Source organism: Chelonoidis abingdonii, chromosome 11 (genome assembly GCF_003597395.2).
Source record: "Chelonoidis abingdonii isolate Lonesome George chromosome 11, CheloAbing_2.0, whole genome shotgun sequence".
NCBI lineage: Eukaryota > Metazoa > Chordata > Testudines > Testudinidae > Chelonoidis > Chelonoidis abingdonii.
The window spans coordinates 1,154,818-1,169,842 of NC_133779.1; the positions used below are offsets into that span (position 1 = coordinate 1,154,818).

At 52.9% G+C, this 15,025-nt stretch overlaps 1 protein-coding gene across 5 annotated transcripts; it reads left to right on the forward strand.

Annotated features, from left to right (window-relative positions):
• Positions 1–995: 995 nt before the first annotated feature.
• Positions 996–13,740, forward strand: C11H19orf47 (chromosome 11 C19orf47 homolog). Of its 5 annotated transcripts, none has more exons than XM_032795634.2 (9): positions 996–1,100; positions 2,378–2,465; positions 3,576–3,690; positions 4,745–4,826; positions 5,443–5,577; positions 7,688–7,843; positions 9,107–9,177; positions 10,399–10,803; positions 11,445–13,740. In XM_032795634.2, exons 1-9 carry the CDS (start codon positions 1,010–1,012, stop codon positions 11,460–11,462), a joined length of 1,161 nt encoding a protein of 386 aa, XP_032651525.2. In that variant the 5' UTR covers positions 996–1,009; the 3' UTR covers positions 11,463–13,740. The 5 variants fall into 5 exon arrangements, with proteins under 5 accessions (XP_032651525.2, XP_074926658.1, XP_032651523.2 ...); XM_075070557.1 differs by having other exon boundaries at positions 7,688–7,834; XM_032795632.2 differs by having other exon boundaries at positions 10,399–13,740.
• The last annotated feature ends 1,285 nt before the right edge of the window (positions 13,741–15,025 follow it).

Genomic DNA, 15,025 nt, shown 5'->3' on the forward strand with positions numbered 1-15,025 from the left:
GGGTGTCTGGGGGGACTGTCGGGGATGAACTCACTTGGCGCGTGGAAGGGGAGATGGCTACTGAGGATTTTAGGGGAGAAATTCCTGGGGATTTGAGGAGGGTTGTGGGGCAGAGAGCGTGGGATCCGGATCTACTGCGTTAGACTGAGCAGTTTGTGTCCCTAGCACAGGGGGGTTGAACCCGGGCACTGGCCCCACCACACCAGCAGGTGTTGCTGGCCAAGCTGGAATCCTGGTGGGCCCTGGCAGCAGGGATTGCTGAGCTCGAGCCCTCCTGCCTTGAGCTTCCTAGGCCCCTTTCAGGCCTAGGATTCCAGCCTCAGGAAGCTCTGTGAGCGGCTTCTAGTTATTGATTCCTGGGGCCGCAGCCCAGCCATTTTGTAACTGTCCTTCGCTGGCCCAAGCATGGTAATTGCTGTCCCCTTCTCTAAGAGGGAAATAGTTCTTCAGTCCCAGCCAGATGAGCGAACGTGCTCCCCCAGCACCTGCTCAAGTCATCGTGTGCTGTTCCAGAGCAGCAGGCACCTGTCTGAACCCCCTGGCAGCGCTGGTCCCAAACAGACGTTCATGATAACAAGACCCTGGCGGGATAATGACCGAGAACCATGACCTCGAGGGGGAAACAAGCTGCAGGAGAGAAGGAAATCTTAGCAACCAGATCATGATTCTAAAAATGCCCATAAGTGATGAGCCAGCGACAGGATCTGCAGAAAGCTGACTAGCATTGTCACCATTTGTGTCTGAACACTCTCTAGGCGCTGGGTCTGCCATCTACATTTCCTCTTTAAGAAGCACTGAAGTATTTGTAGCCCTGGGCAAAGGACAGGAGCCTAATGTAGTCTAGTCAAAAATCCCTGTGCGTCATAAGAGCCGCCATTGTAGAACCAGATGTGAGGTGTTGTGCTTTAAACTCCTGGGCTGGGAGTGGGTAACGGGCTATTCTTGTTCCATGAATGCCAGCACTGGAATTCTGCCTGCGTCATCCACGAAGTGCAGTTGCCGTAATGATATGTTGTTTCCTTGCAGGCTTTTCAGCACTGTGAGAGCCAGGCCCCACTGGGGTCTTTCTGGATTTCCCACAATGGTGTCAGTTACAATGGGTAAGTCTGAAATGATATTTTGATTTTGGAAGGTATCCCCTTTCTTGTGTAAACGGACATCTCGGTAAGACAATAGCCCCTGTGTAAAGGTGCTCAGAAGAGCAGATTTTATCGGTAACTTTTGTGGCATATTCAAATGTCAGAGGAATTCAGTGGCTGGTGCGTGAACAGCCAGGCTGATGTGTGACAGCAGCTGTGAATGCTCAGCATGTGGTGCCAGGATCTGTGCCCTAAACTGCAGGAGAGATACAGAAGTGACATTATGATCATGACTGAAACCTCCCAAGGCCAGGAAATCCAGAGATAAAGCCTGTGACTCCGCTGCCGGTTGCAGCACATAGAGGATAATGTCCTGCTGTTATTTAGAGTCCTCTGCAGTTCTGATAACCTCTAGGGTGGCTTATGAAGAGTTCCTACTTTAATTCTGAATTTTGTTGCGATCTCAATTTACTTCTTGAAGCCTGATCTTAGAATATATTCCAGGCTTTCCGCTGGAATCTGCCAGCTGGCAATGATATGCCACTTTAATTTAGCTGTCTCTCTCCTCTCTGTGTTTCCAAATGACTATGAATTTGATGGATAAGGAAGCTGCCGTGAAGCATTTTCAGTAACTGCTATGGGATAATTTGTGGCTGGTAAAGATTTAACCAACCACTGATCGATCCCCCCCGCTCCCCCCGGAGAAGTAACACCAACATCTTCATGAAGGAATAATGTTGAAGCTAGTTGAAACTGACTAGAGGGAGGGAAGGAAGGCACCTGCTTGCTACTGATTGACTCTGCTGCTGTGTGGGCATCTCAGAACTCTCCAAGAAGCACTGGGGGACTCAAAGGTTTGCCTGAGGGCCAGGGTAGCAACTTGCCAGGAGTCCAAGGGATGCATCGAAGTGACCGGCCATGCAGCAGATTGTGGTAGGCGCTGTATGGCCACAACAGAGCGAAGGTACCTGCCCCAATGAGTAAACAGTGCAAGTGTCAGACGAGAGGGCAGCCAGCCAGGGAGCACTAGGCAGCGATGAGCCCATGTTGGCCAGCATGATAGGCAGCGTTTTCATGATCATCCCCCAGCGATCGCATTATGAGGATTTATGATTTCTCTGTTTTTAGTCTCTCTCTCTTTGTGTCTCAAGCAGTTGTCACTGCCACTGCATGTATTGGCTGGCAGGATGACGACTCCGGGGCACGCAGCTCCTGTCGCATCTCTGCCTGGTTAGAGGGCATCACAGCAGACTGCTGGTAGTTTAATCACGTTCTGTTTTGTGTCTTGCATCGTTCAGCTACATCTGAGTGGATTCAGTTTTTTAAGGAAGCTGGGATTCCTCCAGGCCCTGCTGTCAACTACGCAGTTATGTTTGTGGATAACAGGTGAGGCTGCTGTGAGACATGGGCAACAATTTTCCATCACTTAAAAAAAAAAATACTAGGCACAAACGCATGGAACTAAACTCGCTTCGCAGTCTCAGTTACAGACTTATGTCTTCATTAGAATACCCGAAAGGAGGAGGGTATATTCTAAACATGGGATGCCCTCTGTGCTTGTGAACAACTCACTTCCTGGCTCCCTGCCTCAGTTCCCCTCTTTACAGAGGTGCTGGTGAGAAGACAGGCTGCTTTTAAAATACCTTTCAGGTGTACATAGCCCTGTGTGTGTTAAGTATTAATTGTCTCAGGGACTTCCTTTCTGGGTGGGAGGAACAAGTTTGCCACTAAAGAGTCACTTGGGTAATTAATTGTTGGAGGATAATTGCCCATTGGAACATCTTACGGGGACATGGGGGATTCTCCATCACTGCCCGTTTAAATCAGAACTGGATGTTTTTCTAAAAGCTCTGCTCTAGGAATTAATGTGGGGCAGGTCTCTGGCCTGCGCTCTATAAGCGGTCAGACTAGTGTTCAATGGTCCCATCTGGCCTTGGAACCTTGCTCCTAGCCGTTCTAGTCTCCGTAGTTCTGTGCAGAGTCCCGGGCCCCTCACCTGCAGCCCCAGGGAGGGTACAGCTCACATTGCACCAATAGGCTTTTGCTGGGAGGAATGGACGGAGCTCTTCACTCCAGCCTGTCAGCAGCGCTCCTTGATCACCCTGCAGGGGTGACACATGAGACTTCTGTCAGATCTGACCCTGAGCTTCCCAGCACTTGTGGGCATGAAGATCCCATGATATATTTTGCAGGAGAAAGAAAGAGAATTAGCCCTGGTGTCCTGGCCAAATTCCAGTCTGCTTAATTGGTTACATTAACTATTATTCGGACACCTGATTCTCTTCCACTTCCAGCATTGTGAAGCCTTGCTGCATTCTGTTACCAGTTGCTGCCCTCCATCACAGAGCTGGGATATGAGCTTTTCATACTTCACTTATCTTGCATGGGGTTCCTGAGGGTCAGTTAACTTGTAAATGCGTTGAGATCCTCCACTGTAGGGCATGGAAAGTCTTTACCCATTGATGAAGTCTTTGCTCCATGCTTTGTTCTCTACAGAATCCAGAAGAACATGCTGCTGGACCTGAACAAGGAGATCATGAATGAGCTAGGGATCACGGTGGTGGGGGATATTATCGCTATCCTCAAGCACGCGAAAGTTGTTTACAGACAGGTAATCTGTCTGTCGGTGTGTTGGTTTGCACTGGTCAGGGCAGGGACATGCTTCCTTGTCAGTGTGAGCTCAAGTAGGCTCTTTCTGTGTGGACAACCTGAGCTCAGTGCCAGGCCTTTGAACCACAGGGTGTAAAATATTCTAGGGAATCACATTTTGTAAACTTTAGTGACTTCTGCTCTTTGGGAATGCCTCTGGATTTCTCCAGGAGCAAGGCTCACATTGGAAAGTGTGGGTAATTAACCATCGGGACAACGTTCCAAAGGGCATGGTGGATTCTCCAGGATTTGGGGACTTCAGCTCAAGGGTGGATTCTTCTTTCTTTCAGTTGCCAACTTCTGAGGTAGATCCAGGACTCACTGGGGGAAAGCCTCTGGCCTGTGTGGTGCAGGAGGCCAGACTGGATGACAGTGGTCCGTTCTGGCCTTAATAGCTATGAATTTCAAAGATGTGGCAGCCCATGAAACCCTTCCTAGTGTCCTAACGCGTTCCCTTAGCACCTTCTGTGTAAAGCTCTCCACCGGCTCTGAACCCACATAGCCAGGCTGAATGACAGTCTGGTGGCATAGGAGGGGAGCCTGTGCCACCGTTTTGTCTGTGGGGTAAAGCGAGGTGGCAACGTGAGGCTACCCGGCTGGAATCGCATAGCAAGTTACTGGCAGAGTTTGGAATAGAACCCAGGAGTTCTGACTCCGGCCCCTTTCTCTGAGTGCTAGACACTGCTTACTCCCCAGTGAATGCTGAACTCATGAGAGGTGAGTGGAAGAATTGAAAGTGCTAGACATTAGTTCATTCCTATGCCAAACCTCTGGGCAGAAAGCGGCTCTTACGCTGTATTGGCTGTTTGGAGCTGTCCCCTCCATCTGAGGTAGCCGGGTCTCCGTGCTGCTTCAGCCCTTAGAACCATCCCAAGGGGAGTCCGAGAACCATGCGGGTGTTCGCTGCACTTGAACGGAGCCTTCATGTCGCATTGGGACATTGCCTCCACGTTATCAGTGAGAGCAACGCTGACCTGAAAGCCTGTCTGACGAGAAATTGCCTTGGTCTCTTTTAGGAGATGTGCAAGGCCGCTACTGAATCGGTGTCCTCCAACCAGCCCAGTATGCAGTCAGAGCTCCGCAGGAACGCCACCAGCGGTAAGTACGGGCCCGTGGGTCCGACCCTGAGCTTCGGCCTTCTCTGTAAATCAGGTCTCTTCCCCATTTCTGCTCCGGAACACCTGAGCTTAGCCTCTGTCTCCTCTGAAACGGAGCGTCACACCTAATCGACATACGCTGGAGCACCTGGCAGCTGTCTGCATCTCCAGTACTGACGTGTAGCCCATGGGGACCACAGGCCCCAGCAGTAGATGCGCTCGCTTGTGTCTGGCTGGCTGGTGATTCCCACTAGGACTGATGTTGCCTCTGGGCTGCTCTTCTGTATTCAAAGGAGGTGCCATTGTCTGGGCCCCTCTTTGACAACTCCCAAGACACAGTCTCTTGTCTTTATGAATATGGTACTAGAATTGCTTGGCAAATGACCTCATTGCTGGCTGTCCTGTGTTACTGGGGTGTAGGCAGCAGCTGTAATACCCATCGTCCTCTGCTCCACTCTGTTGTTTAACGGGGCAGGGCTAGCCCCTTCTCAGCCTGAGCCAGCCCCTGGGGTTTGGGGAGCTAGGGAGCAGAACAGGAGCCCTGCTCCATCTTGTACGCTGGGAATATGTCACTGGTGCCTGATTCTGCTTTGTCACCAGCTATTCTTGCCTTCCAGCCGCCACCCGTATGATCGCTAACAGCTTAAGCCGAGATTCGCCACCTGCCACCCCTGTCCGAAGACCTGACACCAGTACATCCAAAATCTCTGTTACTGTGTCCAACAAAACGGCTGTGAAGAACGCAAAAGCAGGTATGAGGGAAACCTGTGAAATGCTGCATTGGGAGCTCTTTTTTCCTCATTATTGTAAAGTGGTGTGTGCTGTTGCTGTGAGCTACTTACCAGCTGCTGTGTTCCACCCCAGAGCTGGTTGGGTTTCAATGGTGTGCAAGGTGATTTCTGTCTAGTTCTGTGATTACTGATTCCATTTTGTGATATGGGGCTGTAAGGTGCTGTGTAAATGTAAATTACTGCTCTAAATGATTGGAGGGGGGAATCTCAAGATTGCCATTATATCCACAACCTCCCACTTCCAGGTCACCAGTTCAGAGCCAGCCTAGCCTAGAGGTGCTGCCATCTAGTGGCTGTTGGTGGGTATCATGGTTTGGGGGATTTCTGTCCCCTCTTGTGGTCTCTTCCAAGTGCACCTACTCCCTCAAGAGACTCCCACTCTCAGGCTGGGATACGAGGCTGCGGCACTGTGCTTATGCCCAGTAGATGCTACTGACCTCAGTAGCTGCAGGTCTGTTCCTCGGGGGGCTTGTGACCAGCACTGAGCATTGTTTGATCTCAGGAGAGGGAACCTGGCCTCACAAGAGAATAGAGCTTAAAACAGCGAAAAGCTGACCTGCCTAGAGGCTTGTCTTCCCTTGGCAGAGATCCTAGCAGACTCAGCTTCCTCGTCAGCCTCAGCCTCGGAAAGACGAGGGGTAGTTTCTCCCTGTTAACTGTCTTCCCCCCCAGGGAGCTTGTTTCTTTAAATCCACCTCAGGCTTTTGAGCTGGGTGTCGCAGTCCTGGGAAAGCTGGGCTTGGCAGGGTAGCAGCATATCACAGTTAATTGTCAGGGGTGTTTGCTATGGGGCTCGTATCTAGGCTGTCGTCTGTTTTCCTGCCTCTCTCCCCCCCCTCCCCCCTCCGTTACTGAATTAGTGCAGTGTGTGCATAACAGTAAACATCTTTGCAATACTCAGACAAACGTATAGAGCATATAAAATTCATAGATCATCACAGGCAACTCCAAAGCCATCAATGGGGGTCTCAGTCCAGGTCACAGAAGACAGATATTCCCCTCACTGAAATCCACCCCCACCACTAACAGCAGGTGGTTGTCAGTATTCCCGGCAGAGGAGCCAAGGACTGCATGGTCAGCACAGAGTGAGCCGGCCTGGGAGGGGGAGCGGGGGCTCCCTCCAGGGCTGCCCCCGTATAGTACCTGGTTGGACAGAGGATGTCAGTCCCACGGCTGGCAGGCCTGCTAATGCTAAAGTCCTACTCAAATGGCAGCTGGGTCACAGGTGAGCTGCACTGCACGGCAACTTGGGGGACAGGGAGGATTCTTGCTAGTTGTTCTGATCTGAAGTTCAGCACTAGAATGTACTTAGTGACTCTGTTTTTGTATTAGCTGGGTCCTGTAAGAAAGGTATATGGTAGAAAAACAGGGCCACAGAACTAAACCCAACTGTGTTCTTAAATCGCTGCGTAAAGACCTCTGGGCAGGAGTGGTGACCAGGGAACCTTCTGGGCCATGTATTGATCTCCCCAAAGCTCTTTGGATGGACGAGGGAGCTCAAACTAGTTCTTGGGGAGACTGGCTGGAACGGAGCAAACGGCCGAGCTCCAGTTCCTCACAGATAGCTGAACTGGCACACCCAGAGCAGCCTGCAGCCCTGCCCTGGTTCTGCAGATAAAGCAGCAGAGGGGGAGCTCTGGAGTGAGGTCTCCTTGTGGAGACTTCAGTTAGTTCTACCAAATCCACTCCTGAGCAGTGCAGCGTGGTCACCAGTGACACTACGGCTCAGGAAAGGACCCAAGTCCAGCGTGGGATGCAGTATCCGGAGTGGGCTTTGGTTGGTCCCTTTCCCCGATCTGTTCATCTGCAGTAGATCTGCCAGTCCCCGAGGCCAAGCAGCTGCCTCCTCTGCAGGCTTCCTGGAGAGAAGAGAGTGCATCACAGCAGCTCTAGGAGACAAAGTGACTGTTGGGCTGCCGTACCTTAATCCATCCCTAAATATTGACTCCTCTGCCACCGAGCCTCTGGAAGGAAAATGCTTTATCCAGTGGGATCCCTAAAGCGCAGGAGCTGAGGGGTAAAGCTGGAGTTAGTAGAATCTGATCTCTTCTCCCCTTTGGCTTTTCCCCAGCGTTATGCGATCCAGCGGACGAGAGCCTGGTGAGGCCGGTGAAACGACGGCGAGTTACAGCGGAGATGGAAGGGAAGTACATCATCAACATGCCAAAAGGTACCACGCCCAGGACTAAGAAAATCCTGGAACAGCAGGCAGCAAAAGGTACCACTGGTATGTTCTTAGCCCCTTGGCGAAGTGTGTGTCTGTCTTCCCCAGAGCCAGCTGGCACACTGTTGAACCCCACGTCAAGAGAGATCAGGTGGAGGAGGCCATATCTTTTATTGAACCAACTTCTGCTGGTGAGAAAGACCAGCTTTCGAGCCGCACAGAGCCCTCCATCCGTCTGGGAAAGGAACTCTCAGCGTCCCAGCAAAGTGCAAGGTGGAACAGTGCTTAGCACGTTCAGTCTTACGATCTGTACTAGCAACTTATGCTAACCAAGCTGTTCCACCCTGTAGTTAGCTGTGCCGCTCTAGGTACCTTCCCAGCCCCAAAGAAGGGCTCTGTGCATCTTTCTCACCCCCTGGGTCTCTAGTATCATGAGAATGATGTGGCTACAGCTGCACTGCCTGCACCCTGGTGGCTTGCAGTGAATGTGGCTGCTGGTGGTTAGCAGAGACCTGGTGCTTAAGACCCGCTTTTACAATGGCAGATGAACAGTACTTCCTTCTCCACACCCGCTCAGCAAGCACGTGTGACTAGCAAGGAGGGCGAGCTGCACCCAACCAGCCCCGTGAGGCTGACACGCTGGGTTCACACACACAAGGTCTGATCTAGAGATGGGTTTGGTGCCAGCTCGGGTGTGATATCATTAACAGTGTGGTAATGCTGGTACAACCCCTAGTGTGGTGCAGAGCTGCCTCGTACCAGCGCAGCGTATTCCTCGCCGCACCTGGCAATTGCAGTAGTAGGGTAAAGCATCCGGGCACTGCGTCCACATGACGGGGTGCGCTGGTACAGTTAAAGGGGGGCACTAGACAAGGCCTTCGTGTATGTGGGACTTTCAAGGGAGGCATGAAAGCCAAGGTCCTGTTGAGAGTCCCGTAGAGAGCCTGAGAGCACGTGGCTGGTTTCTGAGAGAATCCTGGCCAAGTGCTCCTTTCCCACAGCGTCGCGCAGCATGTTGTAACCTGGCCGCTGTGCTCCACTCCAGAGGTGGCTGCATGTCCGGAGGGCTGTGCAGCTCTTTGTGAGCCTTTGGAAGGAAGAGTGGGAGAGGCATGTCGAATATTCTCCGTCGGATGTCAGTGGGGGTACTGTCTGCAGCAGGGCTTGCAGCATGTGCTGCTAAGGGGCAGGGGAGGGCAAGGTGACCATTTCCTGCTGAACCGTGCTCACAGCCCACAGGATGCCCCTTGGGGTTTTCGTAAAACCTTCCCCAGTTTCCTTCTTGTGGAAGCCTGAAAGCACTTCTCTCGTCTTGGCTGCTGCCAGGTGTGCCCAGGACGTCTGTGTTTGACCGGCTGGGAGCTGAGATGAAGGCAGACACAACCACAGGAAATAAGGTGAGAGGAAAGGGTGTTTCCATGGCGGTGGAACCTGACTAGCTTGTGAGAGAGGGCCCTGCGTCCTAGCCAGAAGTCCCTTGCTGTGCTCTGTGTCCCATTGAAATCCCGGGATGGCTCACCATGAGGTGGGACAGTCTGGCTCCTGGTGTCAGAGGCAGGCATGTGCGCTTTGCACAGGCAGGATTGAAATGCAGTTTGCGGGGGCTCCCAGAGCTCCTTCTCATCCAGCTCGGTCTTACCGCTCTGGGGCCCATGGCTGCTGTGCCTGTTCTCACAGCCGCCTTCATCGAGATGGTCATTCAGGATCCGCAGCCACGGTCGAAAGGCTGAGAAGGGGTCATTGGTCACTTCTGCTACAGCCGGTATTCTTTAAAGCCAAGAGAATGAGCCCTCTGCTCCCGGGCTGTTTGCGGCCTTGGTGAAAAGATTCGGGTCTGAGATCCGTTCCTAGTGGACAGGTGCTCGCGTCACAGAAATAACCACGATACGTTGCGTCCCTGTTGGCAGCCTTAACCAAGAGAGGGTGTTAAATAGGTCCCCTCTGAGCCATGGGGTGCATGTTGAGGGGAGGGGATGGGGAAGGACTTGCCCTGATGCACCTCGCCTGTTCTGGAGGTGGAGGACCTGGGTCTCTATGGTTGACACTTAATGCCTGTCTGTCAGCGCATTCACATCAAAATCTGAGATGCACCTGAAACAGAGAGTGGGGCTGGGCTGGGATTGGGGAATCCTGGGATCTGTTCCCAGCTCTGCCACCAACCTCTGAGTGACCTTGAGCTAATCATGCCCCTCTGTTCCTCAGTTTCCCCATCTCTGCTCTGGGTTAGATGCTGATCTCGTGTTCTACGTCAGAGCAAGGTGGTTGTGTGACTATTAACCCGCTGGAATTGTATGGCTCTCTCCAGTGAACATGAAGTGGAAGAATATTTTACCAGCCGTGCTCTGTATTAAGAGAAGAATAATCCTTTGCTCTGATCTAGCACTTTTTGTCAGTGCATCTTGGAGCACATCGCAGAAGAGGGCTATATAATGTCCCCCAACTGGGGAAACTGAGGCACAGCGCAGGAAGGGGACTTGCCTCAGGTCACCCAGCAGGCAGGTAGCAGAGCTGGGAACAGAACCTGTGCCCCAGTCCAGTGCTCGGTCCACTGGGCCACACTGCCACCCCATTTTTATTCCTTTTGGCCATGTGTTACTAATGCCTGTGATGCACTGCAGCCTACAGGGGTCTTCAGCCGACTGGGGGACGCACTGGAGGCAGAGGAGGACAAAGCCGCGCAGAGTGACGACGACTGCTCCGTCCTGCAGTATGCTGGGGTCCTGAAGAAGCTCTCCAAGCCTTTACGCAAGGAACATGCCGAACCAGGAGTAACCATCAAAGCAAAAGCCACGAGCTCGGAGGCAAAACCAGCTGTGACGACCATTCGGCGACTTGGCAACAAGAGCTCCAGCCTGGCGGTGAAGGAAAAGAAGCTGGAATCAACGTCCAAAGTCAGTGTCATCCAGAGACTGGGCAAGCCCTCCCTGCCCACCGAGGCCCAGGACAGCAGCGTCACCAGCACAAAGAACAAAGCTGCGCCGCAGTTCAGGGTCACTCTAAAGAGGACTTTGGGTAGCGCTAAGGTAAGCAGCACCAGCGAAATCTATAGCGCTCAGATGGACAATACAGGGACTGTTAGTGTCTTTAAAAGACTGGGCAAGAAGGCAAACTGATCGGTGAACAGCGCCTGGAAGGTTTGGTTCTGTAGCTGCTAGTATCCGAACCACTTTGTCCTTTGTCTGCATTGTTCCCACTCTCTTTACATGCATGAAACCCTGTGTGGGGGATCCCCAGAGACCCATCTCTGTCTCCTTCGGCAGGATCGGGGCACCTGGCCCAGACCCAACTTGGCTTGAGTGCAGTGTGCGTTTGCTCTGCTCCTGGCTCACTCCTTACCATTAAACTCAAAAGGCACAAGCCGCTGTGTGAAATGAGTTGGGATTCTTGCAGGGTGGCTGCCGACATCAAAACAGAACCTTCGCAATTGGTGTGAGTTGTGCGCCCCCTTGCCTGGAGGCCCCAGCAGAGAAGACCAGGCGAGAATGGGTCATGGAGACTACACCCCTCCTCCCCGCAATGGGTCTGCAGCGCGGCAGCAGCCTGGGCTCTGGCTGATGGAGGGTTTTCCTCTCCCAGGCTGTCGACCAAGCGCCTTTCACCAGCGCTAAAGTTCACTGAAAGCTTTTTTCTATTCTTCTTTTTTTCTATCTTTTTCCCTCTGCAGGTTCTTGCCTGTATCTAGGAAGTAGCATCTCGAGGTCTCCGTACAGAGATAATACGGAGCAGGGACACTGTGCTGGAACTCTTGAGTCTAAGAGGGTTTCCTAGCATCCTATAAAACCAAACGTAAGGGCTCCAGGACACTGCGCAGGCGCCTGTTTGAATGCTGTCAGTCCAAGAGTATTAATCTGAGACCCATGGGAGATGTCTCTTCTCCTTCCATCCTCACACCTGCTCTTGTGCAAACATTTCTTAGTCCCTGTGCTAGCATCACTCCATCTGCCTCGGCCAGTACAGCATTACACTTGTATTCCAGGCATGGGGTTCCTCCCGGATCTGTGCAGATCTTGCACTCTGAGAGTGCGGCATGAATTCAGACAGGTCAATGGGCAGCTCCAGAGTCCGCCAGGAACATGCTAAGAGTGTGCGTGGCCCGGATTTGTTTGGCCAGTTCAAGAAGAAATATTTTGTTTGTGGGGGATGGGGAGATATTTTGTTCAGACTTCAGTGGCCAGTTGCCCTCAAGTGTAAAGGTAGCACAGTTCTGCACAGGGCTGGCTTTCTCTTCGGATTTCCCAGCTCAGAGTCAATTGGCCTTGTCCCAAGAGGCTAGATACTGGCATTGCTTTCCAGGAGGCAGCATAACTGCCCTCTCTTTATGGAATTTCAGCCTCCTCATGCTGAGAGGTTTGGTTTTGAGTGGCACCGAGATTCAGCAGTGAAGTAATTTTGCACATGTGCAAATACAAAGGCAGATGTCTGACTTTGATTACTTCTCAGCTTCTCTGCCCCCAGGGCAGGCAACAGGCCTTACTTTCCTTCCTAAAAGGCAGGACTCTTGTACATTATTTTGTGTAGGGAGACTAGCCCATTGTCAGCCTGGGACAGGAGCCAGGGTCACTCCCATGCTGTGTGGTGGCCCCCGTGTGAAGCCCCGTTCCGAGTGGACACGTGTCTGTATCAAAGTGCCACTGGTGCAGTTGGTGCTGTCACTCCTGGGGGAGGCCTGTGCAGAGAGGCTGAGGGCTGAATGCTGGACAGCACACTCCTCTCTTTGCTCTAGGGCACAATATAGCATATGGCAGGGGCAGCTTGTCCTGTTTCGTGGGGAGTCGCAGGCTGTCAGGCTGTGGGCCAGCTGGTTCAGAGGGCTCTGTTTGTGCTCCCCTCTTTCCCTCATGAAAAGGGATTGCTCCTCCCAAGTACGTATGGGGGGAGGTGGGGGTTAATGCCTGTCAGGCTAGCTGGGCAGCTGTGAGGAGTTCCCAGACAAAGCTTGGCGGTGTGCCGAGGGGGGTTCCCTGGGGGACCACCAGACGTGGAGTGTGGCATGCAGCCGCACTCCTCCACTCTGCTGGTGAGTGCTGCCCGAGATTTGGATAAGGAGCCCTAGGTCTGTGCTAAGTGGGTTATCTTGCTAAAGAGAGTGCACTGGCCCCAGCCGTCTTGGCTGGGAGTGTCTGCGGGACGTGGCACCGGGGCAAAGACGAATGGCTGCTGTTGGCCTCCTTACCAGCTGATTAAATGCGGTGGTCGCTGTGGACCACCTGTGCCCTAAAACCAGGGCTGTGTTAGCCTGCCACTTTGGGCGGCTTCAGGTCTCTGTGTGTTGGTGCTGAGCTGAGGCGCTGGCCTGAAGGACTGACTGTTAATCCAAACAACAATTCTTCCTTCTTTTATCTACTGTTCTTTATTAAGCCAAACCAGAGGTTTAATGTCTCTGGTTTAGGCCGCCTCCTCAGGAGATCCTGTCCCTTTTGCTGTGGGTTTACTGCATCCCTTTAGCTTCTCTATTTTAGAATCGGTTTTTAAGTGGTTGCCTGTATTGGCTTTTGTTTGTTCTGAAGCGCTGACTCTTCTTGTGACGCCCGCTTTGCTGGTGCTGTCAGCTTTATACCAGGTTAAAACCCAAGTGTTCCACTGGGGGACGGAGAGAAGGAGGAAACTCTTTGCTGCAGGCTGTTTCTGAGGGGAGGGGATGGGGTCATTGGATCCAAGAAAGGGAAGTTTAGGTGTGTCGTCCCCCCCCCCCCCCCCCCGCAAGACAAAATAGGAAAGTTGGCATAACCCATTTCTGGGGGTTTTCATTCTGCTTTCGAAAGGAGGGGTCCGTGTTCTGAATGGTTGTAGACTGTTCGAGGCGAAACACTTTTTTTAAGTAGGAGAATGAAATCTGCGCACAGGCTACGTTATGCAGTCAGCCGCCGGGAGGTGGTAGAGATTTGTGTAATGCACTCGGGGCACGTGCCGTGATTCTTCAAGGATTTGACGTGCTGTTGCAATAAAGCATAAAAACCATACTCCTCTCACCCCTCCTTGGGCTTTAATGGATCTCTGCTGCTCGGAAATCCCTCTGCTTGCATTTAAAGCGAGATTCCCTCTGCGGATAGAGAGGACTGTCGACCTACTCAGCATCTCCAGAGCCTCAGTGTGAAAAGGGCTGCACAGCGGTGGATGTTATCCCCCCTCTCGCACATAAACTGCTACCCAGAGTGCAGCGGGGACCTGCCCAAGGAAGGGTCCTGGCAAATCTGGGGGCGAGGGCAGGGACTGGAGTCCTAGGCCCAGGTTGAGATGTCCGGCTCTTGCTCCTAGAGACTAACCCCCCCCCTCCTGCCCAGGATGCTCAAAACATTTTACCCCTAGCAGTTGTGCGGGGGGTGAGGGGGTGGTGCTTTATTGAACAGCTTTTCCATTGTCTGTGCTCCCTGGGGCAAAACTACCACGACGTTGCCCAACAGCGTGCGTGAGACTCATCTCTCCTCCGTCGCCTGGCAAAAGAAAATCCGAAGGTTTTAATTAACACTTGTCTTCCTGCTCCTGCCCTTCACTAGATCCCCCAGCCAGAAGGAGCTTTCTGAGCAGCTGGTGTGACCTGTCTAACCCACCTGCCCTCACAGCTGTTGCTCCATCCTTCCCACCCTGTGCTGCTTTCACTCAGCGAGCTCTTTACTGAGTTCTGCCCCTCTCTTCCCCTGCGGGGGATGCTGCCTTCTCTGCTTCCTGTGCCAAGGGGTAGGGTAGCAGTGCTGGTAAGCAACTGCTGTGTTCCACCCTGGCCTGGGGCGAGGAAGGGATGTATGGAATAGATACACTGTCAAGTGTGTAGGATGCTACCCAAGAATTGTGATGTGTTGCAATTGCACTGTAGCAAACACTCCTACATGGAACTCCTAGGCTGATTTCAGTGCTAACTTCTCTTTCTGGGTGTCTGCACAGTGGGGGTGAGTCCCCCCACAACTCATGCAGTGGGGCTGATGCAGCTTAGGCTCTCGTGCCCCCACCTCCCTGAGACTGACAGCCCAAGTGGCAACATCCACACAGCTGCTGTTAGCACACCAGCATGAGTCCTGTGGGCACCGGTCTGCTGGGCTCACCCTGCTGCAGTGTGGATGTGTGTCAGGGAGTGGGGCTAGTGCCTGGTGGGGCCTGGGCTCCAGGCTTCTGCTGGCAGCTGGTGAGGGTCAGGGCCTTGCTCCCCCCAGGATGCCAGGGTTCTGCTGGTGGGAGGGGTGGCCATTGCTCCCCCCAACCACTGGGGTTCTGCTGGCAGCTGGCTGGGGGGCCAGGCCCTGCCCCCCCCCC